Source organism: Epargyreus clarus, unplaced genomic scaffold (assembly GCF_041222505.1).
Source record: "Epargyreus clarus isolate Ecla_fem2 unplaced genomic scaffold, WU_Ecla_fem_2.2 ptg000019l, whole genome shotgun sequence".
Lineage (NCBI taxonomy): Eukaryota > Metazoa > Arthropoda > Insecta > Lepidoptera > Hesperiidae > Epargyreus > Epargyreus clarus.
Window position 1 is genome coordinate 7,411,425 of NW_027332227.1, and position 26,648 is coordinate 7,438,072.

Consider the following 26,648-nt stretch of genomic DNA (forward strand, 5'->3'; position numbering starts at 1 on the left):
TAAACCTATTTAGCTATGAAAATTAACGTAACGAACATCATGACAAGTTTTGTTAATAGAAAAATGTGGCATAATCTATTATAATACATTAACAGCTGTTATCTACGAATCAATTATGGGGCAACAGTTAGTCCTTATCTGATCCATTTGTACCCTAACAGTGATTTGACGGTGCGATTACATCACTAAATTAATACTCTTTCGTCCACACATTCAATTGATTTTGTTTAACACAAACGTTCACACGATTAACGCTAATATAAAAATGTTACTACCCCCAAATATAACTTTTCATGAAAAAATAGCTCAAAGTGCTGTTACAATAGCGTTACACAATTTCCACTGGCATCACGCTACACTTGTTTTGTTTAATACCTTACTTTGCAGTGTTGATATATTTCTACGATCTTACAAGAAGAATGTGTTCGTCGGTCACGGTTTGTTCTACCCCAGCTTTGTGGCAAGAACGCGGCAGTACGTGCTGTTTGGCGCTGACATAACAGATATAGTACACATGCTTACTTGGATGCAAAGGCATCAGTTCGATAACACCGGTAGATACATCATAGTATGTCAATCTGAACGAAATAACTGTAACGAAACCGACGCTGTCAACATTCTGTGGAATCACAATATCATAAACGTCGTTGTGATAAACTACGATCGTAAACACGATAAACTGAATGGGTTTACTTACTTCCACCCTGAAGATTGTCACAACCCTCGACCTTCAACGCTAAAAAACTGGGAGTCCTGTCTCATGAATGTTCCTCGAAAATGTCGAGGCGTGTATGTTCCGAAGCTTAAGAATTTGCACGGATGTCCAATCGTAGTGTCCACATTTAAACAAGTGCCATATATGAACATAACCAGTGATGGTATACCTATTGGTGCCGACGGTGACCTATTGCGTATTATAGCGGAGAAAATGAATTTCAATCTGCGGATGATGACGCCTCGTATTGGCTTTGGGTGGGGCAAATTAGAAGAAAATGGCACGTGGACTGGTTCGCTCGCCGATGTGTACCACGGTTGGGCAAATTTTTCTATGACCTCCGCGAGTATTACTATGAGCAGATATGCTACTTTCCAAATGTCCATTGATTACACAATCGTCACCGTAGCGTGGGTTACACATCCATCGGAGATACAATCGGCTTCTTTGAAACTGTTAAGACCCCTTCAAGCAAACGTGAGAATCGCTTTATGCATTTCGTTCATAATAGTTGTTGTAATTAGAATGTTTCTTACCAGCGAGCTGTTGTCATCGTTGAGACGAGAACTTAATGTTACTATTCCTGACGGTGTAATTTTTCATGCCTGGGCGCTATGCATGGGGTTGCCTGTAGGCTCCTTTCCCACAAATAAAGCTCTACTATGTCTGTCAATATTCTGGATATGGTATTGTTTTCTGATAAGGACATTATACCAAGTTTATTTAATAAATTCTTTAAAAACTGACGTCTATACTCCAGAGTTTGATACTTTAGAGGAAGCAATTGAATCAAGCTATCCATTAGGCGGCGGTCTGGCACTTCGAGACTACTATATAGACAATGCTCTCGTTTATGACGGCTGGGTCAATGTGGAGAGTAATGAAATATATCCAAAGATGGTGAAACTATCGCAGGGCCTTAAATTCGTTTTAGCTATGAATTTGGATACTGCCAAGATGTTTTTGATTCGTAATTCTGATAAATCATTACACATATTGCCCCAAGTTATAGCCAGGAGTCCGACTGTATTATTTTATAAGAAATATTCTCCTCTTGACACTTCCTTGAGTATTATTTTAACACGACTGAGAGAATCCGGGATTATTCAGTACATATATCTGAATAATACTGGTAAAAATGTATTTGAAGATTCGACTGATACTGATATTCCTATAAGTATGGGTCATTACACAGGCTGCTACGCAATATTGCTAACTGGATGGCTTCTATCAACTATATGTTTCATTATAGAACAACTCATGCCGACGAAACCATTTGAGTTTTATAATTAAGGACTACACTCTTGTAGGTATAATCATTGTTTGGCTATGAGTGTTCCATGATATTCAAGCGTGTAAGATTAGAGGATTGCCAAAGGAATTTGGATCGATTTAAATCTTATATTCTTTTCCGATAGAGAAGAGTCGAGAGTTCAACGTGCCGATGCTTATCTGTTTCATTGATTACACAAAGGCTTTTGATTGTGTACGATGGGACTGCCTATGGCGCATCCTGCAGGAAATGGGAGTTCCCACACATCTGACAGCATTGATCGCAAGCCTGTACGAAGATGGTGAATCGATGATCAGGATTAATGATGTGATCTCGGGACCCCTGAAACCAGAAAAAGGAGTGCGCCAGGGATGTATTCTATCTCCTCTCCTTTTTAACATCTACGGAGAGTACATCATGAGAAGAGCATTGGATGGCTGGGATGGAGGCATCACAATTGGTGGCAAAAAGATCAGCAACCTGAGATATGCAGATGACACCGCACTATTTGCGGCATCAGAGGATGAGATGGCCGATTTGTTTCGGAAAGTGGAGATCGAGAGCAAGCTGGTGGGGCTGTCGATTAACAGGGCGAAGACCAAAGTCATGTTCGTCGATAGAGCTGGGCAGCTTTCACAGACTGGCCTTTTATCAAACCTGCAGACGGTAAAGGAGTTTGTCTACCTTGGATCCATGATCAGCAACCAGGGAGGATGTGAAAAGGAGATACGCCGACGAACTCAAATGGCCAAAGATGCAATGAGTAAGCTCACAAAGATCTGGAGGAGCAGAAATGTGTCCAATGCCACCAAAATAAGAATTGTACGGACTTTGGTCTTCTCGGTGTTCTTACACGCATCTGAGTCCTGGACGATCCGAGCTATAGACAGAAGGAAGATCGATGCCTTCGAAATGTGGTGCTGGAGGAGAATGTTACGAATACCGTGGACGGCTAAAAGAACCAACAAGTCGATTCTCCAACAGCTTAAAATTAAAACCAGGTTATCCACGCTATGCTACCAACGCATTCTGACCTACTTTGGCCACATAGCACGAAGACAGCAAGACAACCTTGAAAAGCTGGTTGTGGTGGGCAAGGTAGATGGAAGAAGACCTAGAGGCCGATCACCTAGCCGATGGTCGGATTCTATAAAAGAAATAATGAGACTTCCAGTTACAACTGCTCTCAGACAAGCGGAAGACAGGGTAGCATGGAAGCAGCTCGTCAGATCATCCACAGAGGCTTACCAGAACGAGCACGACCTTCAGAAATGAAGAAACGACGAAAAAGAAGAAGAGAATTCTTTTCCGAGCAAATAGTCTACGCCTTTCTTAGTCATTATCATCCGACTACAAGTAACCTGTCCTCGGACTATTCATAAAACGAGGTATATTCTACAAATTCCACAATGAACTGAAGATGAAGTATAGCCTTATCTCCAAATCGTTCCTGTGTGTAGAATTCCAATTTAGTGAGAGTTTTAAAAAAAGCTTACAGACATTTGTAAATTGTTTTGTAGTAATGTTGGCATATAGGAATATAGGTAGGCTTCCTATTAACTGATTTTATCGAAGCAATAAATCAATATAATATCAAAATGCTATGTCTTATTTTTTCCTACATAAATGAGCAGTCCTGAGTTCATTCTACAAGTCTGTAATCACTGTTTGTTCTATCTAGTCCATGGTTTCTACTAATAGAAAAATTAGCGATTGCGGTAACCTCTTTGTGATAATAATTGCAGTAGATAGGTAGGTAACTGTAGGGAGAGGCTACTTCCCATCCTCTAGTTAATTCCCCAACAGCGGACATTCACAACCTTCCACCAAGGCGAAACAGTTTCACGTTAGAAATAGGTGTAGCGGTGATATCTCCCCGAGTCATACTACTTCTACTACCTTTCAAATACCTTCAGATGGTGTTTAGAGTAACTAAGCAAAGACAAAATTATGTACCTATAGAGCTGGCATTATCTGAATCCTGAAGACAGGATGAAAAAAAAACTGCAGGTGCCCCGGATAAAAAGTATTTATTCCCGGTAAAACGGGTATTTATTCCGGATACCACATTTGTTCCGGTACGAGTGCCACGCGTCAAGCCTCGGGAATGTTCAGTTTACGAGAGGTTAGAATTTGGAGCGTTTTTCTGCCGCCTCCGTGCGCGGATGCGGAAAAGCTCCCATAGCACAAAACGCGCAGGCATGCTAGGTATATGAAAATGTAGGTAAAAGATAATTTTCTTTAAAAAATTATATTTTAATAACTGTAATTAATAGTTTCTGTAATACGATAATAATGTATACCTTACATGAAAGCGTTAAATGATGTATTTTTTGGTATGAATAGTACCTAATCAATTCCACAAGAATATATGTAAGTCCATTCACGCTCCTGTCAATCATATGTAAGTACGTACAGTAAATTCATTACGTAAAACACTAACTAATAACCTAACTACCTAATGCTAAAAGGCACAAATTATATACTTTACCACGCTGATCGGTAATCGGTGCAAAACAAATGGATTTTAGTTTAATATCGCGTTCGAAATATCGGTTTTTCAGTCAGTATGAAAAATGAATACGGAGAATATAACAGATATTGCCAACGCAGATTTGTTTCTGAAGGAAGATGAAGAAATTGTGACAAAATTAGGAATAATGGCTGCTAAGATAGCATTTTACAATTTCCAATGGCGTTACTTAGCTCTAGTTGTGTATCTTACCGCACAATATTCTGAAGCTGTGGATACATTTTTAAGTCACTACAATCAATCCGTGGCAGTTAAACTAGGCAAGTTTCGTCCTCTGCACCGTGTTACTATACCACAATTCGTTTTATTTGGTGAAGAGGCCTCAGATCTAACGGACTACCTACGATGGCTTATTGAAAATAAGTACGATAACACAGCAAAATTTTTACTCATCTGCCATTCGACTGATTATAAGGAGTGCGATGAAAATCATATTTTCAAAACCCTCGCCGAAATTAATGTTGTCAACGTTATATTTTTGAGGGTTAGTGATATTGAAAATGAACCTGAACCATTTTCATATCACATGATTTTGCCAGAAAAATGCAAGAACAGCGATCCGGAGAAATTGGACATAAGAAATGATTGTCCTTATGATTCTTGTTTTGAATTACTTTTCCCGGAAAAATTCAAGGACTTGCATAAGTGTCCAATTATTGTGTCAACATTTGAACAACCACCCTTCATGTATTTGCATAATGGTACTGGCGAACCTACCGGAGGAGACGGTGACATGCTGAAAATAGTGACGAGTGCTCTAAATGCGACTTTAGTCATCAAACCACCAGCGGAAGGCGACGATTGGGGTCACTACGAAAATAACAACTGGACTGGATCCATGGGTGATGTATTTAATGACCGGGCCCATTTATCTGTGTGCTCTTTACCATTAACTACGCATAAATACGGAAATTTTCAAATATCCTTCATCTATAATACTATGGACATTGTATGGGTGGCACAACTCCCCGCTCTTAAACCTGTGTGGGAGAAACTCTTACTTCCATTGAATTTTCGCGCTAGAGTTGCAGTTCTTCTGATATTTATTTGTGTCATCTTAATAAGCGGGTTTCTGAAGATGAATACTTTGCGAAATGTAAGAAAAATTCTCAAGATCGGCTATCCCAAACAAAGTTTGTTCTTCTACTCATGGGCAATATTTTTAGGCATACCAATATTAACAATGCCATCAAAACGTGGCCTTCTCAGTATAGTGTACAGCTGGATATGGTTTTGTTTCATTATAAGAAGCTGCTACCAGGCAGCTTTAATAAGCTCTTTAAAAAAACGTGTATATCAAGACAATTATAAGAATTTTCAAGAAGTCCTCAATAAGAAGATTGAGTACGGTGGACAAGGTTCCTACAGAGAGTATTTCGTGGATGAAAAAAATATATATGACAACTGGAAGCAGCTTGATTTGGACGAATCTAATTTAATGTTGAATAAAATTTCTAATAGCGCATCAGATTTTGTACTTGCATATAATAAAGAAATGGTTATAGAGCATCTAATGGACTACAATGGATCTCGGCGGCTGCAAATGATTCGTCGGAAAATTCTGAACAGTCCTACTGTTATGTATATGAAAAAGTTTTCGCCTTTAGCAAGTCCCTTGAACACTGCCCTGAGCAGGGCTGTGGAAGCAGGGTATGCCCAGGTTTGGCACTCGAGGTTTATTCGACAAAGAAAACATTTGTTTGAACATTCACAAGTACATGGACCACAGGCACTCACGTTAGAACATTTTGGTGGATGTATTGTGATTATAGTAATCGGATGGGTTATCTCCACGATATTTTTTGTCTTAGAAGTGTTTTGCGGTAGAGTGGAAGAAGATTCTTAATTTAATTAGAACAATGTTTAATGAAATTGTAATTATAAGAACTATGCATTCTTGTGTAATTTACCAAAATGTATCTCTAGCTTCTGTATCGGCCACATGTGTTTTCAACATTTCGATCCCAGTTAAGGCGGCTGCCTATGCCTCTTACAACTTTAATATCCTAGCTTAGAGCACTAAAGGTTCAAGCAAGTTTGTAACGAAGTATTTCACAAATTATTATATACTGCCTGCCTGCTTTGCTTTATATCAAACATTTTTCGGAAGGCATTGCTTTCGCCAAAATATGTTGGCAGCGATACTAATAAAAAGTATTTTAGTCCTCGAGATTATTTTACTGTTTTGTATCTACGAGCTTTTTATGTTATAATATTAAGAGTATCAGTTGGATTATATGAATGTTTTAGTGTAATGAATATGTATTACGAAAAATAAAGTTAATTAATTATGCAGATAAAAGGTGTTTCGACTAATGGATTTAAGATTTCATGTCCATAGCATTTGGCATTAATTTTAAACATGAAGAAATCTTTACTTACTTATAATTAAAAATACAAAAGGACAGGTGTTCAAAGGAACAGTCTCATGATCTATTACGTTTCTCAGACGTAAAACGCTACTGAATACAGTAATACCTCGGACTTACACGATTGGTAGACCGAGTAATAACCGCGTAAGTCGAATTCGCGTAAGTCGGGGTATGCATGTACAATTGTACATACCATCGTATGGTATGATTTCGAATGTGTTGACTTCGCGCAAAAAATACAAATGTTTACATGAATAATTGTAGGGTTAATAAGCTTATTTTTTTATAATCGGGAATTGCGGGACACTCAAACAATAGAAGAATCGACGAGATTTGAAAATCGCTTAACTCCGAATTCGCGTAAGTCGGGGTAGCGTAAGTCGGGGTATTACTGTATAGTGATTCAAATGTTTCGTAAAAAAATTAAAATACTAACAATTTCTCATTTAGTTATGACTCGTATTCCACCCAACTTTAATAGCAGAAATACGTCATTTCCGCACGATATATCTGCATGTTATTGCGTAAGCGAGCAAGTGAAGAAGGAAGGGAGTAGGCAGCTAATGGCGTTTCTGTCATAAAAATAATGCATTTGGCGGGCTTCCGAACATGAATGTACAACTATCGGTCATCGTAATGCCAGTACAAGGTCTGCGAGCTTGGCAAGAAAGCTAATTGTGACTCTTTTCTTTAATTATGATTTTACGTACGTATCCTTCGAATACAGATGTGTATATTAAAGAAGTAAAACGGATACAGTTCGCTTGAGTAACGTACAATTCAAATCGATTCCTAATCTATTCCTGACTGAAGTGGATCACAGACGCGCTGCTCCTGAGGATTAAGCTAAATGCTTTGTATAAATTGATCGTTGTGGCATTCCACCACTTCTGATTAGATCAAAGCAGTTGAGTTGCTTCTTTGATCTGCCTCAAGTTACGGCAGTAAAGGATTTTTGTAAATTGGAAAAGGATTGTTAAGATAAAATCGTTTAGCTTTTTAGATGATTTTAGATGAGATGAGATCTTTTTGCAATATTAGAGCAAAATAAGAGCTTTTTCTTTGAAGTTATTTCATTTGGGCTCCTCATGAGGATTGCAAAAAGACATATCATTCAACATCATAATACTAAAAAAACAACGAAGAACATATGTTTAATACAACATACGCGAGCGGGCCGCACCCACACATTGTAGAGGGAATCTTTTTGATTTTCGTAAGTGCCTACAGGTCATGTTGCTTATAATATGGAGTATGAAAAGTAACTTTAATAGAAATTGATAAAAAATTTAATAAAATAATGCATTATTAAAAATCGTATAGACATCGCTCTACACTTATAACATTATGCCTAAATTAAATAAAATAATAATAACAATTAAACGTAAATCACAATATAACTTATTACGACATGATCATATTATAATCAATATATTTGATAACAGAATGTTGGAATTATTCATCACTGAACCTCGTCAAATGGAAAGTAATATACTGAGTAGATGGAGTGTTATCTGAGTGATGTTATTTCAGCCCTGCTATTTGATTTTCTAACTTTCTGGGTGGAGACCATTCAATCGATAGATGACGCCCTTGATAGTCCGGATCTCGGATCTTCAAAACACTTAATTAATTGCTGGAGTTAATCGGCTTTACGCGACTGATTGGGTGCGATTAGATGATCAGACGATTCAATTACACGTAGAATAATAGTGCAACCGTAACAGACTGAGTAACTTGATACTTGATCTTAACTTTGCTGATTGGAGACAGAAATCAATGAATTTAAATGATAGGTACTATTTCATAATTTTAGTAATTATAATCAAAACATAATTTTTAATCTTGTGAGTATGTTTTTTTTACGTGTTTTCAGTGTGAGGTACTCTACTAGGTAGGTCCTCCTAGTTATTCAAGTGCGATGTGGATTAACAACAGCTCTCGTTGTTGTAAAAAAATTGAGTCTCTGCTACTCGTGTAGACAAGTTAATATGCGTCAATTGATTGCAATTGAAATATGTAATTAATTGTAATGTAAATATTGCAATAGGCAGTCTTAGTAAGAAGTTTCATGTTTTACCTTAGCGAATAACGCACGCATATAATCCCCAGTTTTTCAACCCTTCAGCATACTATCATGAAAAAAACTTAATCCAAAAACTTTTAGAACGACGTAGCAATCCAATCACGCGCGCCACCTAGATTCAATTTGGAATGTTAGTAGAAAACTGGCGTTCCAGGAAATCTGTTTGGAAACTAAAAGTAATTTTAGTTTCAAACTTCTACATTTCACGAAATGTTACGCGGTACATACTTAATATCATAATATCTTATATTATTGCCAGACTTCCATTGGCGCCTGCGCCTTTGTCATCCTAAAGTTTGTTCAGAGGTCTGAAATTTTGGAATCCAGTCGTGTCCGCGTAGCACTCTCGTAGAAGCGCGTAGCTCACTCGAATGTGTAGCTTCGTAGCGCTACGTAAACTTTACTCGACTTTGAAATTACCGCAAAGAAGTTAGTTGCTTTAATTTTTGTGGCTATATCCGTGATAAAATGAGTGTGGTTAATTTATATATGATAGCATTGACTTTTTGCTTAGTGGTTGCCAAAGGTAAGCCTAAAAATTAATAAAACTAGTTATTAATGTTAATTCAATTATCCCCTTTAAGAAATTTAATTAACAATTTATTGTAATAGGTCAGAACTAAAATAAAAAATCTGGAACATTTAAACTAAATAAAGTATTTGAGATTATTGCAAATATATAGTTGTCTCAATGTGATTTAACAAATATTTATACATTCGTAAATGATAATGTATCTTTATCTCTACGAGTACCAAAGGTGTAGGTTACTCAAAGTGTGTTCATTAATGTATTTAATAAGTGTGGGTCTGAATTTTTACGTGTATTTTATTTTCTTGTTCTACATCATTCTACATAGTTGCAGATCCAGGTATGAGTTTAATTAAATTTCTATTAAGGTTGGCGAGAATCTAATTGATCAAATACTATTATTTTATAGTTACAATTTGTGCTAAAACCTCCTTATTTCATATTTAATGGTTCTTATATGGTAACATGCGTTTATAAAAATGTACAAACATTAAGTCATCAATAAATTGTTATAAATATAACGTCACTGGAAAGTCTGGTTTTAGTAAATTGCTATGTATAACAAAGTTAATTTGACTAACTTATCTATATATATAAAAAAGTCGTGTTAGTTACACTATTTATAACTCATGAACGACTGAACCGATTTGGCTGAAAATTGGTGGAGAGGTAGATTAGAACCAGGAAAAGGACATAGGATACTTTTTATCCCTTTCGACCGCGTTTTTGTAAAGTCATTATAAAACGAGGGATATCGAAACATTTAGGGGGCAAAAATTGCGTTTATGTTTTATTTTACATGTATATCCTAAAAAGGAAGACCTTGAAATTAAATTAGGCCCCCGGAGGCAAATTTCAAAGACCATTTAGTCTTGATGATTTTTTTTGTTTATGATATTATTAGATTTTTTTTAACGCGAGTGAAACCGCAGGGCACAGTTAGTAAATAACTATAGTTAATGGGAATGGTATATACTAATGTAAACTATGTAGCTATCCACATATAATATTATGTGAGTGCATAACATGTTACTTTTCATATATTACTATTCAATAATCATTACAAGTTATTATTTAGTTATATTGAGTACACTAGTAAATTTAAATTAAGTCCATTTGTAATCAAAAGCTGTAGTCATAGTATCGAAAAGACAGAAAAAATAATTTAAATAATTATAATATACTGTATCAACTCCGTAATTAATCAATTTCTACACACTGTTGGGTATGGGTTTCCTCTCAAATTGAGATATGTTTCACAATCCACCAGACTTGTCAAGTGTGGATTGGTACAGTTCACACACTTTGTGTGAGAACTTTTTAAAGAACTCTAATTCTTGTAGTTTCATCTTTGTCAAGATTTCCTCACGCAATTCTTCATCATCCTTCAAGCAATTGATAATCAATATCTAATACGCATATTACTTTGAAATATCAAAGATCTATACCTCTAATCGGAAATCGGATGCTTAATGATACTCGTATCTACTATACCAATTTGATATCTGCTCCAATTTCTAGTCCATTCCATAATAAATTGGCACTATTTTATATTCTCTCGGTGTTTCGTACGTTAATCATTGAATAATTAAAGCACAATTAAGAGACGCCAAAACTTTAGTGAGTTCGTAACACTTAACATTTCAATATTCCGAGGGAATTGTGTGCATATTTAAGTGAGATTTTGCAGCCAAGGAACCACTTTCTCGTGTACCTACCAAGGGAGTGCAAGTTAACGGAAAATTGGTACGGCATAGGTCTTCAATACTGGATTGATTGATTAAACCTGCCTGGGCATAACAAAGTAAATGGATTATGTTTTAAAAGTATTTTGTTACTAAAGGGAGATATACTATTCCGAGGCGTTCCAGCTTAGTCCTCAGGGGTAGCCGCGCATCTGTGGCCGGCCTCAGGAAGTAAACTAATCGTATCTGGGGTTGATTACAGATGTCCATGGGTGGTAGCAGCCACTTACCATCAGGTGGACTGCATGCTCGTTAGTTATTATAAAAAAATAAGACATGTTTCGCGAATTAAATCACCACTATACGGTCCTGTGCATAATAGTAAATATTAAAGTATCTTATAAAAGCAGGTACTTACTTGTTCGAGTTGAATTTAGTTTTTAACAAAATTTATTGATCGATTTCAGAAATGAACGTGTAGGAAGTAAGGAACACAACGCCATGACATTTTTATTAAGATACAAAAACAAAAAAATATTAACTAGAAATCTTCATGCAGCACACGGACGCACGGAATTACTCAATTTAACGAATAAACGTTCATTGGATATACATGCGACGGTGACCGCTTGCCACCAGCCGATACCAATATCGTTTTAAAAATTCATCCCTTAATTCAAAATTCTGTTGTCTTTGGGTCACGAAAAGGCATAAAGTACCAAATTTCAACTAATTTGGTTCACTGTAGATCCGGGGCAAATTGGCTTTGACAGACGGGCGGTCGAACGCAAGAGGGTTTTTTTTTGCTCTTCGTACGGAACCCTAAAATATTTTAATACTCGTATTTTTGCAGATGAACCAAAATTAATGGCCACAGAAACGAATGTGACTGTGGTCGTGGGACGAGACGCCATTTTCACGTGCAAAGTGGAAAACCTGCAAAATTATAAAGTAAGTGCACTCTTCCATATTTTTACTTTACTTTTCATTACATTAACGAGATATATGAAAACTTTGTCATATTTATTTTAATTAAATTTCATATATCTGTATATTCATGTCATATATTTTTTAAGGGTGTGGTAAGAGACGCATACTTATCCGAAGCATTCCAATTTAGTCTTCAGGGGTAGCACCTCCTGTATTAGGTACGCTTTTTTTTAGGAAGTTGAACGTGTCCCATGTCATGTCTAAACATGTCCATGTAGCCACATACCATAGGTGAACTGCAGTCTCGTTTGCTTCTCCAATATTACAGAAAAATACATTGAGTCCTTTCGAGTTTCATTACACATTGAAATAAAGTCATAGATATAATTTCTGTTTTGCAAATATTTGCAAATACCACACGTAATATTTTAAGTAAGCTAGGATTTACTCTGATACTGCTATCTCTTAATATTTTTCCGCGTACGAAAATTTCTTATGCTAAAATATAATAGCAGCATTCGCGGCTATATATATATATATATATATATATATATATATATATATATATATATATCTATATATATATATATCTAATTATGCCTATACAGCCTGTAGCACTCCTTAATAATGTAGCTTTCTGATTGTGGAAGAATTTACATTATTGTTTCAGTATTTCCGAAGGTTACCCCTTACAAACAAACAAACAATCAAACTTTACCTCTTTATAATATTAGTATAGATGAATAACATTGTTTCACCTTAGTTACGATCTATTATTGGACAGAGATTATTCAGTAGGACTTAATTAGTATACGTCACCTGCGGTCTCAAACCGTCTTACCTGACGAAGCTACTGCGAAGACACCGCTTTCATTAGCGAGATTAATTGTACCTATAACTCAATTTCCGATAGATCGCTTTATCATTTAGCTGAACGTAGCCTTATACCTAATACCTAGGTGTATCTAGAATACAGAAGCCCTATTTCTAGCGTAAGCGAAATGTTTCTGGCTCTACGCTGTGAACTTAATGGTAGATAATGAACTTAATGGTGACTTAATGGTATAAAGACATATATATAATTACATGATTTTTTGAAATTAAGTACTGAGGACTTAGGACTGAGGACTTAGCAATGAAACTTTAATAGACTTCTGTCCTTTTTGAAATTGTCATGCTTTCTCATTTACTACTTAAAACTAAAAAAAACAACAAAATTAAACTATAAGGCTTCTTTTGATTAATTCCATTGTGATAATCATAATTACATGTGCATATCGTCTGTATAAGGAAGATTCTCTTCTCATTTCTTTTGTAGAAGTTCTATATTTATTCCATTTCTTATTATAACCTTAAATTTCTTTACCCAATAGATATCTAATGCTCCTTCGCATCGATACAAAACAAAACAATTTCTTCCGAAAAAGATTAATTAAGAACCGAATCGTTCGTAGCGAATCCCACCTGCGGTCTGGAGCGGTCTCTGACGTAGCGCCTGCGATGGCATCTACTTACGTTCTCCATTAGTACGACTAATAGTACCTATAATTCATTTCCTGCCCTAATGTCTTTCCATTCAGAGGTAAAGACCTGTTCATATTGAGATTCAATGAAGACTAGCGAAGCATGTTCGGGCTTATGAACGTTCTCTGCAACAATAAGATAGACATGATGTTATTTATAAGAATGTTTTATTGTAATAGTTTGATAGAATCAGAATAATATATCCGCCCAAAAAGGTACTTCCTCCAGTTTCATAGTCGATTTTTTAATCATGACATTTTTTTCATGAAAAAGCATGAGCAAGCAAGCTTTCATGAAGAAGCTACACTGCGCTTTTAGAGCAACCGTAGCAGGGTGTAAAAGTATCCCCCGCGATACGGTAGGTAGGTAGGTAAGGTAATGTTGCTTACTCTATCAACTGAATCGGTATCTCCAAGTTCAAGAAGAAATTAGAAGAAAGGTATTTCGTATTAAAATTTTATTATAATAGATACAATTTATATTAAACCTCTCTAATCAGAATAAAATACTGAAACTATTACCCCATTTTTGGAAAAAAGACACGTCTAGAAATTCATGTGTAATGAGTAAATTAACCAAAGTTGAATACATGCGTATTTTTATTTCGTTAGCTGCATGCGTATTTTTAATTCAATGAACCCCTAAATTCACATCCGTAACACAAAAGTTCAACTAAACACCCGTAAATATTAGGATAAAACGTCGGCACCAGGCTCCGTCCCTCCGAAGAGCAATTACGAAGGAGTTGCACCATTTAGGACATGCTCTCATGAAATATTACGGTGGTTCTATTTTACTCTGTTTAATGCCACTCCTCCAAGCGGCAGGGTCTGGTAATGACATAAAAGCTATTATAGACATGAGATGTAATTGCTTAATCGCCCGGTTGACGTGGACCGGTTTAGTATATTTATGAACCGGGTTAAGTATAAATAGTTATGCAAATGTTCTTAAATTGCTTACTTAGTCTCTGGGTGAATTATGTAGATAACACGTGGAAGGAATATCTAAGTAAAGTAATGTAAATATTATCGAGTGTATCGTCGTCAACCTATTAGGTTTAATTATATAACATAGAAGTAACAGACGAGCGTGCAGTCCATCTGATGGTAAGTGGCTACTGCCGCCCATGGATATCTGTAATCAACCCCAGATAGAATTAAACATTTCTACCTGAGGTCGACCACAGATGCGCCGCTACCCCTGAGGACTAAACTGTAACGCCTCGGTAAAATATGTCTATGGGTAATTACCACACCCTTCAAAACGGAACACAGCAGCGCCTAACACTGCTGTTATTAGGCAGAAATAGGTGTGGCGGTGGTGCCGCCGGAGTCGAACCACAAAGGGTTCTTTAATTCAATTAGGTTTTGTGGATGGGCACTGGGCTTCTCTTAGGGTGAGACAGATTTAAGTCATATTCCATCGCTCTAACCAAGTGCAGATTGGCGAATTTGACACGATATTTTTTTACCGGCTACATTCGTTGGCTAAACCCCACGGTATTCCTCTAGATGTTAATTACCGCTGTACGCAAGTGTAATCTTCCACAATGTCAATTCTAATAACGCCCTGTGTTTCGACTGTTTACCTTTCAGCAGCCTCCTTCTTGAAAATCAGTTCTTCTCACAACTTTTCTCACTGCCGTAGAAAGCGATTATTTTACCTAGAAATATTATTTTATATCACGGCGTGCGTAAATGGACGTTTTACGCACGCTTCGCGTGCGCAAAACCCCCATTTCCGACCCCGTAATATAAAATTTTATACAACACGCGGACGAAAAATGTTTTTCTGACTCGTGTGATTGCAGTCCTCGCCTGCGGCTCGGCCTGCAAACTCACACTTGTCAGAAAAAAATTTTTCGTCCTCGTTTTGTAATGTACTAATTTTAGTATCTATCTAAAGTACAGTGATGACTAAGATTACATTGTTCCCAAAAGGTCTTATGTTAATTCAGTTTTGTTAGGACCTTTTGGGCTTTTAATATTTCAGCAGCTGTTGGATTTACATATTATTAATTAAGGAAGAGGTAATTTTTAACCCAATATTATATTTCTCTGTGTGCATACTTAAGGCATACACGAAGCCTATGATCGGTGTGGGTGTCATGATTTGTTTGTGTCATCCAAATCGAAAGTGTTTGACATTTTGTAACTACTCGAAACTTATTAGAAGATAATCGCAAAATAAATCCTGCGAACCCCTAATAATAAATGAAATGTAAATCAAATGAATAATCCTAGCCTGAGTAGCCTATTTCACAAATATCCATAGCTTAGCTACCTCGCTGGTGTACTCTTATGGTAATGGATGGTACCCTTAGACGATATCGTGATTATCCCAACATTTATTTTGATGTTACCAATATATTAAGAAGCCTCAAGTTGAGGGACAGGGGCTTAATACAAGCAATGTAAATATTTTCATTTACTCCTTTATAGAATAACGAGCATGTTGTTCCTAGCTACATGAATTAAATGTTATTCTCTCAATTTGTATCGTCAGAGTGTTGATAACATTTAATTTTAAAAGGAGACCCATTTCCAGCTATTAGATTGAAAAGGATTAACGAAACTTATAGACATAAATTAATTAAAGATAGATAGATAGTTTTCGCCCTTATTTACTCTGTGATATCGAATCCACGGGCATACTTATAATATCTTCGGCAATTACCTTTCAAAGAATAAGAGTTCCGATACAATGAGCAGCTTTAAACAATAAAACGAGAGTAAATCGTAATTGAAAGTAATTGTATTGATTGTTAAGTGGTATTTGGTAATGCTTTGTAGTTCGTATTTACGTTTAACAAAGACAATACATACTTAAATAGAAGTAACAATAACATCTATAAATAACAGTTGATTTTATTGTTTTAAAGAAAACGCTGAAATGATGTATAATACACGAAAATAAAAACATAGTAAGAGTAGGTACAACAATATTAACAACGTTATAATATAGCTTTAAGTTTGCCCTTAAAGCCCAGCCAAAATAGTAGCCTGAAATAAGTAGGAGATACACACCCAGACCATAGACACCATAAGATCATTTAGAAGTCTGTTTGACCGGGGTTTGAAGCCAAAACTTTTACATGTCAGGTAGGTATAGTGGCCATTGTCCCTGTAGTTCCGGGACTAGAATAGGGCTACGTTATCCCCTGCCTGTCGTAGGAGGCGACTAAAAGAGGGCTTCCGGGGTTGCGGACGGCAAGAGTGGGAGCTCGAACCGTCCAGCAAGCGACCCCGTGAAGGACGGCGGTATTTGTGGTCGCATACCGTCGTAAACACTACATGGTGTGGGAGGAGCGAAAACTGCTCCCCCAGGGTAGAGCCCGTTGGGCATCGCGCTTGGACGGCTCCGGTTGTGTTCCGTTGGAGATCCCGGAGTTCTCCAACAAGCGTTGAGGACGGCCACAGGGGGGGGGGGGGGGGGTTTAGTGCGGTAAAAATCCCACATAACGCGGCGTCGCTCCCACATCGTCGGGTACCTTTTTAGGTTTCCCCCTCGAGAAAAAAAAAGGTATAGCGACCATTCGGGCCTAAGTATCGTTACATATTCTTCCTCAATCATAGTGTCGAATATATTGCAGGTTGCATGGTTACGTGTGGACACTCAAACCATCTTGACGATTGGTCCTCTCGTCATCACTAAGAACCATCGAGTGGCTGTGGTTCGTGGGGACCCTCAAACATGGTCGCTGGCTTTACGAGACGTCAGACCCACAGATGCCGGCCAATACATGTGTCAGATCAATACTGAGCCTATGATCACTCAAACTCACTATCTACAAGTTTTTGGTAAGCTTATCGATATTTTTGTACTATCGAATTTTTGTAATAAAGTTTTTCCTTTGGTCATAGTTTTGATTAAATAAAGTATTTAAACGAATACATTAATTAGTATCTATGAGTAATACGATACAAATTATCAGCGTAAAATACCTGTGGATACTGTTATCTCAGCAATGATAGCCTAGTGGTTAGAAAATCAGTGTCTCAATCAAGTCCGAGGTTCAAACTCCAAACATGTACCACTTAATCTTCAAATTAAAAAAATATTATCACTTGCTTAAACGGTAAAGAAAAACATCTTGAGGAAGCCTGCATGGATATTTTAAATAATCTTTGCTTTTTACATCAGTTCCTCCAGATATAGTAGACACGGGAAGCAGTGGGGAAGTAATAGTACATGAGGGAGATAACGTGACGCTGCACTGCGCTGCCTCTGGAACCCCTCAACCCACCATCACTTGGAGGAGGGAAGACTCTTCGCCGATGAGGATTAGAGGGCAACTGGGTATACCTGAATCTTGATTATTAATTAAAGTCATTGTGTACTGTCAATATATTGTGTATTGTGTTTCGTATGGTTGTTGCTAAGCCTCTTAAAATTTGCAACGTAAGAAATTCTTAGTCCAAAACACAATAAAACTATTATGCCATACGCTACGATTTTAAAACAAAATATACTAGTTCCTCGCGTATTGTACTTAAAGGTGGAATGCTTCCATTGTCAAGACTAGAATGTAATGTAGAATGTGCAATGTACGATTCCTCCACCTTATTTTAATATATGAAATATATAATAGCTTTGGTAATTACGACTGCAATTCTACGTTTAACATTTTACAACCTGTATAACGAGTAGATTGCGACATGATTGTTTTTGTAATGTTAAATTGCTTGCCTCTAGAAAATTAAAGCCATAAAATATATTATGTATAATTATCGTCCGTTATTTATATTCAATCTATCCAAATGTTGTCTGCCTAAGATCGAAATTTGACAATTTCTAGAAACTGTAAAATATCGATCTTTCGTAAGTTTTGCTAGGCATATATAAAATACTAGTGGTGCCCGCGGCTTCGCCCGCATTTTAAAGAAATAATATGACATACGTAAAACGGAAAATTTGTACCTGCATTGGAATGACAGTGGTGCCATCTGTCGAAAATTGGTCTTACCAACTCCCAAACCCTCGTGGGCTCTTGGACAACAACTTTGCTAAAGATCATCACTTGATCAAATGCATAGTTTCCGATTCTATAACTACTTACGATTTAAAAATTAATTAAAAAAACCTTTTCCCACGGACTAAATTGGGAATTTAAACCATTCTCAAGTCCCCTTGAACATACACAACAAATTTCATCAAAATCAGTCCAGTCGTTTAGGAGGAGTTCAGTGACATACACACGCACATAAGAAATATATATATAAAGATATCGTGTATGGTCGGTAGCTATACGCACAAAACAGCTAGAGAATTGAAAATGCGTAGGTGCATTTTTTATAAATAATCAAATCTATCCAAACCTATCACCTGCATTCAACATTAAGATTCCTTTTTGGTCTGAAGTTTCGAGAACTTGCCGCTCCTATTTGACTGTAATTTAATTTGACTGTATTTCGATTGGATAGTTACTAATTACTTTTGGGTGAAAGCAAACCTTTGTTGTGGCATGCGTCGGTTCGCGCTACCCGGAGGTTCTGCTACCAGCAGGTTGGCTAAAAAAAGGTCCTCCTGTTTATAATTTTATAGGCCATTTAACGTATCGCGAAGAACCAAATATGGAATTACAACGTCCTAAACAAAAATAAATCTTTGCCGCCCTTCAAAATTCGCTGCCCGCTTCCTCCGCTCCCAGCACGCTTTTTCAAGCAGCTTCTAGACCTAGATAGATCGTAGCACATAAAATTTGTCATCACGTTTACTTACACGAGCTTAGCGATATTAACACGTAACATTTAAAAGTGTAAAATTTCAGTAAACAAATGGAGTGGGGAGTGGTTCATCGTTGCAGCTGTAAACCGGGACATGAACGGTGCATTTCTATGTATTGCGACTAACGGCGTCCCGCCTTCCGTGAGCAAGCGGATCTTGTTACATGTATTATGTATGTACTTAGTATACTAAAATAATAAAATATACTACTTTTAAGGTGTGTATTATTTAAAAAAATTGACGACTCATATAAAATTTACCTATCTCTTCATTCGTGTTTCATATATTATTATACTTGTTCAACTTTTTCTTAATTTACGTAGCCCAAAGCAAAAATAATAATAATACTTTTTGTATCGTACAATAGTTACATAGGTACGAGTAGCAAAAAAATCTAAGTATGATTGCTATATGTGTAAAAGTTTTGACTTAGTGTCTATTCACAAGTAAACACAACGCGACTGTGTGGTCGCTCAGCACGAGTATGTATAGTTTTGTTCACACGAATCATATTTCGCGGCCCAAGGTGACACAGTGGACGATACTGACCCTCACACAAACGACACTGTGCATGAAATGCCGACTACTCCCTAACCAATTCATGTTATTGTTGATCTAAACGCACTAACAACGTAAACACTTGGCAACATTTTGTCGCCTCTGTGTGCTGTAGATATTGGTTATGATTACGTGTAAGCAGACACTGAGGGCTTATTTTATTTGTCATGTTATTTTGTTTGATGTTTCTAATTAAAGTTATCGTGTAAAATACGTATTAAAATAATGTATATTCATATACCCACAAAGAACCTTGTGTCGTGCGTAACATAATTACGCGATTATTCTGTCTTTTACATGTTATATTTTCTATAATTTATTAGGTAAACCAACTACAATGGCTGCGCAAAAAATGATAGGAGGTTACTTAGCAGAGTCAGTAGTGCTGGAATGTAATATTGAAGCCAACCCCGCGCCTGTCGTCATCTGGACACATGTTTACGGGAACAGAATATATAACGGTATTTTTTGTGAATAATAATGATATTGTGATATACATTTTATCATCAATAGGTTCCTACTATAAGGAAAGTAATGGTGAAAATATTTAATTATCTTTATGACTAGAGCATTACTACCGCAGCACATATTTCTGCTTTAAAAAAGCTTCGGAGATGATGTGTTTAGTTAATTATAATTACTATTTTAATAAGCAGATAATGCTAACGACAACGAATGGCTTTTCTTTGGAATTTTAAAATATTAAAAAAGTAGTGTTATCTTTAATTTCTTATCACTTTTAACAGGATCAAAGTACCAGGCGAGCATAAAAAGCAGTGGATACAAGCACAGTGCGACCCTCAGAATAAACAACGTATCTAGAGACGATATTGGGTCATACAAATGTCACGTAGAGAATTCCCTCGGCGTAGCACGCGATGACGTCACGCTGTACAGTAAGTTTTTAAGCATATTAAAAATAAATGTAATTTTAATTATTTCCTACGTTAATTACATTATTGAACGAAGAAGTAATGTAGTCAATGGTAAAGCATTTTTCCATTTTATATGTTTTACTGACATTTATTTTTAAGTAAAGGTAATTATATTTTTACTTTGGATCTTTTAAAGTTATAGGAAATACATAGAATATTTATAAGTGTATTTCTAAAATAAGTATTGAGCATAGTTCAATATCGAAATTATGTTGAAAATACCTTTCTTGTACTGATTAATATAGTACCTATGATTCCAAATTAATTCTAGCAGTAATTTAGACGCAAACTTTAATTAGAAACTGTCAGTTTAGCGAAAGAAAGACGTGCGGTGGGCAGGTTGTTTTCTAATAGGTACTAATTTCATAAACAAATTATGCCAAACTGAAAGGCTTTTTCAAAAACTGAAGTTAAAATATTTTAAAGTTTCTAACTAAAATTTAGCTGATTTCTAATGCAGACGGCATAAGTCAGACTCAATTTTCAATTTGGAATATTTTTATTGTGTATTGTACGAAGCGAAATGTCATGTACAGGGTGGTGCAAAATTAATCACCCTATTTTGTTTTTGAATAACTTTTGTACTGAATAAAAAAAAGTGATTTTGAGTAATATAATTTTTTACCAGGGCCTATAACTTTTACTTTTGCTAATTAGAAAATATTATATCTGTCAAGTGTCCTCCACCAGCGTTGGTACAAATTTGCGCCCGTTTTATCATATTTTCCACGACTTTCCTTTGAAACGTTTCCTGGTCGCGTATTCTCCCGTTGTGGAAATTTGGCATGGCCAGCAAATTCGTCAGATTTAACCATCCCAGACTTCTTTCTTTGGGACTACTTGAAGTCACGGGTCAATCGCAGCTCTTAAGGAGAATATTCGACTGGAACGCGAAGTGTTATCGGCGGAAATCTTAAGGAAAGTCGTGGAAAATCAAGCGGAATTTTGTGTCAACGATGGTGGAAGACACCTGACAGATATTATATTTTCTAATTGACAAAATAAAGTTACAGATCCTGATAAAGATTTCTATTACTCAAAATCACTTTTTTTATTCAGTACAAAAGTTAAACACATATTTTATATTAGTTTAAACAACAGTACAGATACAAATATACCAACAAAAATATAAGAATTTATAATTTTAGGTCTGTTAAATTATGAACTATTTACTATATAAACTACCTACGTACTCGTAATTAATAATTATAATCGGCGAACTAGAGCGGACTAACTAGTTATCTAATTAACGTTAGATCAACGAAGCAACAAATTAATTAGTTAACTATGTAGATAAGATAATTAAAAACCTAAGTTTGGAGTTTAAGACTAAGTAAAGCAAAAAGCTTGTATGATTATCTTGTAATCCATTTTTCCTTCCAATAAATTCCATTAAATTGAAATTCAAAATAGCGTTATTTCTATTTATTTGTTGCTTATTCTCTTTACTATATGATCATGAATCATACAAAATGATTTATAATACCACGCTTTTATTAGCTTGACTTGTATGTATGTATGTAATGGGATCTTGAACTCGATTTTTACCCACTTTGATCGGGTCGATTGATTTAAAATTTTGAACAATTATCAAGAACCGGTGACAGTACACAATTTTAATAATTTTATTCCATTTTCCTCATCAGGATAGTCCGGAATCAGGATTAACGATTGTCCTTGTGCGATTTTAGCGTGGTTTTGAGTTATTAAACTTTAATTATTTTATTATACTTTGAAATCCCATTTTTAATTCTCGTCAACATTTATTGAAATAATATAATGGAATACGTTTACTACTTACTTTACTTGCAAATTTTACATAAAACTTGCTGTAGTGAAAATAAATATATTTTTTAAATATTTTAGCACTAGCAGCAACGACAGTAACAACCACAACACTTATGACTCATGGCCTAGAGGAAACGTCTACATCTTATCACTCTTGTAAGTACTGCCTACTTAGACATACTTTTCCGAGGTGTTCCAGCTTAGTCCGCAGGGGTAGCGGCTCATCTGTGACCGACCTCCGGTACGAATATCTAATCCTATCTGGAGTCGATTACAGATGTCCATGGGCGGCAGTAGCCACTTACCATTAGGTGGACTGCATGCTCGTCTGCTACTCCATATTATTATAAAAAAATAACTCACTTTATAGATAAGTAAAGAAGAGTCGGAGTTGAGAGAATTTAAAGTATAGAGCAAGTTTACTTGGATACGAAAAACAAACATAGGTCAGAACTCTATCACATTACGCATATAAGGTGAACAGTCATAACCCAAGTTCTAATGGAGTCAATTAGCTTATTTCGTTGTTGTAACAGTAAACATGGTAATTCTGCTGAAACTAATGAACTTCAATTACCGAAAGAGACATCTTTATTTTTAAAGTATAATAAAAGACAACTTCTATTTAAAATAGAAACATTTATTTAAATTACACACCGTTGTTACATTTTTCAAATATAAAACACTCAATATATTTTTTCGCTACCAAGTAAATAAAGAACGATGTAGAAAAGAACTTAAACCCAACTCGAATAGTTGTACCAACATTTTGAGTTTAGCTAAACTAAATATTTATTTATCCAAACAATACCAAAATATTTATCGCTTAAATAATTATTCGGTTAGTTGGGCCAATTAAGTAGCTGTCCAAACACCTTTCTTGTTAACCTACAAAGTAAATAAAACGGAAGCCCCCGGCATTACCAGGAGAATTATTATTTGGGCAAAGTTGGAATATGGGGCTAATGCTAATGTTGTGTAATAAGCGGCTTATTGTTACGGTATGTATTATAAGCAATGAGATAACTTTTATTTGTCTTTTTAGGGTTCCGTACCTAAAGGGTCAAAACGGAACCCTATTACTAAACGTCCGCTATCTGTCCGTCTGTCCGTCTGTCACAGGGCTCTACCTTGTGTACCGTAATATAAATCCACTTGAATTTTTTACAATGAATTTTATTTTATTTTTTTTTTTACATAACGTTAACCGCTATAACAATAAATACTAAAAATAAAAAAGTTGAATATAAAAGGCGCGTCCAAAGAATCGACGCCCAGACATTACTAGGAACCCCATATGTGTTCACATATAATAAGTTGTACACACGCACACAGTATACGTCACACATTGGTAGTGAACTTATACATTTATTGTGAAAAAATCAAACGAACATACAGTCTACTTGATGGTAAGTGGCCACTGCGGCCCAAACCAAATTACTGTTGATATATTGATGGGTGTACTCTGCTGTTTGTGTCGTCATCAAACCATTTCTGCCCCATTGTCGGTCTCCACTCAGAATGATAGGAATTTTAGGCCATAGTCCCTCGTGCCGGCCAAATGTGTGTTTGTAGACTTCAAAACTATTTTATAATGTGCATAAAAATCATAGAATGATGTGTGATTCATATGTTACCTTCTTTATTTGTAGACTCTACCGAAAAGTATGATGATGACGATAACTTCGTCGTTGTACTTAGTCGACATCAAATGCAGAATACTGGTAATGTATAACTCTTATTATATTAACTGTGAGTAGTAGTTCATTTTTGTATTATTCAAATTATTTTGCAAAACTATTTGTATTCAAAAACTTTCATTAAAGAATTTGACTTTTCTTATAATCAGGTTAATTATTATTAACAAAACACTTTATGCATGTATTAGTTCTTTGGCGACTAGCTATAGCTTTTCTGTAAACGGGTTAATATTAAAAACTACTGAATTGGTTCATATCGGACTTTTACCAAAAAACTTTAAAGGGAGTAAAAACGGACACTCTTTATAAAAGTAAGAGTAAAATAACGCTCTTTAACTTTTTTCCGTGTAAATATGACTCTTAGGTATATGACATTATGGTAATTGTTACACTAAGCGCCACGTTTTTTACAGATATTCATGTTTTATGTTTTCAGATATTGTCACTAGTTCGTGACCGGAGGATCGCCCAGAGAACTGGGCGATGTGGTCCACGGGAGCAAGACTTTCCCTGTCTATCAATATTTTCGCATATCTCTTGACTTCGCTAACTTTGCAACACTGATGTGGACAAAGTATTAGGCAATCCTCAAAAACAATAGATAATATTGTTCCTATCTTGAATAGAGGGTGATTCAAGTATTACGTAAGCAGAATTTAATTTTTAATCACCAACTCCTTGTCAATGACAAAAAGTCAAGCTCTACCTCTTGCCCCTATGCTTTCGTAAACAACGGAATTAAAATTTACTGATTTTTGCAAAAAACATCTGAAGTAATAAATAAATATTGGTTACATAATTACCATCCAGTACCCATATCATCAAAAATAAGTGAATGAACAATTTAACACCCCTTTCCCTAAAGTGTTACATACTTTTGATAAGAACTAAGAAGTCCTCCTTAGCATGCTCGTACAAATACGAATAAAGAGGTGAACATTTTCTAGCAATTATGATCAATGTAACAAGAATAGACTGCACTCAGAACCTCGTGATACTGTGCAAAATAATTCTGTATTAGCACACTCTCGCTAACTGATAGCTTTCGCTCTAAGATATGTTTGATACTTATACTTATTTTATACAGTCAAACACAATATGCTTTATTCTGGTGTCTTCTTTAAATTTATTTTGAAATACTTAAATCAATTTTAATTTTTTGGTGTTATTAATATATAATTATTTCTGTTTCTAAAATAAGACGTAAATGTACTACTAATGTACATGTAGATAAAACACAAATATAGAAATTGTAAATAAATATCTATAATGGTTTTATTTTTCCGAAACATCCCAACCAAACCTAACCAAAACACACTTAACATCACAATCACCGATTTAGTAAAACTTAAACTACGTAAATAAAATATAATTAATAAATTAGATACACTCTATACCAAATATATCAGGAATGAAGAACGTTTACAGATATTATTACAAATATTTAAATTTAACTATCGAAGTGATTCCATAAAACACTTTATTTACAATAGCTCCTATACTGCATTCAGTAAAGGCCCATACATATTCGGCGGTACATTCAATAGGGACGGACATATATTTTGCGTCCGTCGGCCGTATACGCTACCGATATTGCATTGTTTAGACCGCGCTGGCAATTCAATAGTTTTCAACGCGTTGAATAAAACCGTTCGGTATTCTCATAGAAATCTACTTTCATTTTATAAAGACCCGTTTGGCTCAATTTCGAGGACGCCATTCACGCGAATTTCTGACTAGGAGTTACAGCTGTGTTCGCATCACTATGTTTAAGTTATCAGGTTGTAGTAGATAGATTATATAGTAACGTGTTCTGACTTAGTCCTCAACATAAAAATGCGTCAGTAACTAGTATATGTGTAACCTTAGAAATCAAGAAATGGATAAGATACCTATTAGTGGCATTTTCGGACCGCTGTCACAACGAACAACTTATATAAATGGAATATGAAAATCAATTTTATCCATAGGTAACCATGATGGTACAGAAAATAAAAACTTTGGAGATTATTGAAGACTAGTCGACAAAGTTATACTTTTAGTCTTATAATGACTGTGACCAACATAGGTGCAACTAAGGATAATAATTATATAATAAAAGGTGTCAATTAAATGCATCAAAACATAAACAAAACTATGTAAACGTAATTTAATGCTAATTTAATTTAATTATATAATATTTTTTTACACATAAGTGTCAAAGTGTCTGGGAGTCAAACGCAAACAAAACAGTAAAAACAATAGAAATATTGGTTTGTATTTTTTTAACGTTTTTGGGTAAGACAGCGGT

At 35.6% G+C, this 26,648-nt stretch overlaps 3 protein-coding genes across 3 annotated transcripts; all 3 read left to right on the top strand.

Annotated features, from left to right (window-relative positions):
• Positions 1–116: 116 nt before the first annotated feature.
• Positions 117–2,124, top strand: LOC140750330 (uncharacterized). The gene has a single exon (XM_073083788.1). It carries the CDS (start codon positions 266–268, stop codon positions 2,006–2,008), a length of 1,743 nt encoding a protein of 580 aa, XP_072939889.1. The 5' UTR covers positions 117–265; the 3' UTR covers positions 2,009–2,124.
• A 2,241-nt stretch (positions 2,125–4,365) lies between these two features.
• On the top strand, positions 4,366–6,713 carry LOC140750388 (uncharacterized). Its single transcript, XM_073083877.1, has one exon. The coding sequence runs from the start codon at positions 4,565–4,567 to the stop codon at positions 6,365–6,367; it is 1,803 nt and encodes a 600-aa protein (XP_072939978.1). The 5' UTR covers positions 4,366–4,564; the 3' UTR covers positions 6,368–6,713.
• A 5,315-nt stretch (positions 6,714–12,028) lies between these two features.
• On the top strand, positions 12,029–25,365 carry LOC140750389 (lachesin). The gene is made up of 9 exons (XM_073083878.1): positions 12,029–12,144; positions 17,243–17,450; positions 17,794–17,949; positions 19,421–19,549; positions 20,259–20,396; positions 20,682–20,831; positions 22,737–22,814; positions 24,311–24,382; positions 24,795–25,365. The coding sequence occupies exons 1-9, from the start codon at positions 12,061–12,063 to the stop codon at positions 24,812–24,814; spliced, it is 1,035 nt and encodes a 344-aa protein (XP_072939979.1). The 5' UTR covers positions 12,029–12,060; the 3' UTR covers positions 24,815–25,365.
• Positions 25,366–26,648: the final 1,283 nt, after the last annotated feature.

Bases quoted from the DNA above. Each gene is read 5' to 3' on its own strand.
- LOC140750330 (XM_073083788.1), top strand. From the start codon at position 266: ATGTTACTACCCCCAAATATAACTTTTCATGAAAAAATAGCTCAAAGT.
- LOC140750388 (XM_073083877.1), top strand. From the start codon at position 4,565: ATGAATACGGAGAATATAACAGATATTGCCAACGCAGATTTGTTTCTG.
- LOC140750389 (XM_073083878.1), top strand. From the start codon at position 12,061: ATGGCCACAGAAACGAATGTGACTGTGGTCGTGGGACGAGACGCCATT. The intron at 20,832-22,736 runs GTAAGTTTTTAA...TAAATATTTTAG, and splicing joins CGATGACGTCACGCTGTACA to CACTAGCAGCAACGACAGTA. The intron at 24,383-24,794 runs GTAATGTATAAC...TTATGTTTTCAG, and splicing joins ACATCAAATGCAGAATACTG to ATATTGTCACTAGTTCGTGA.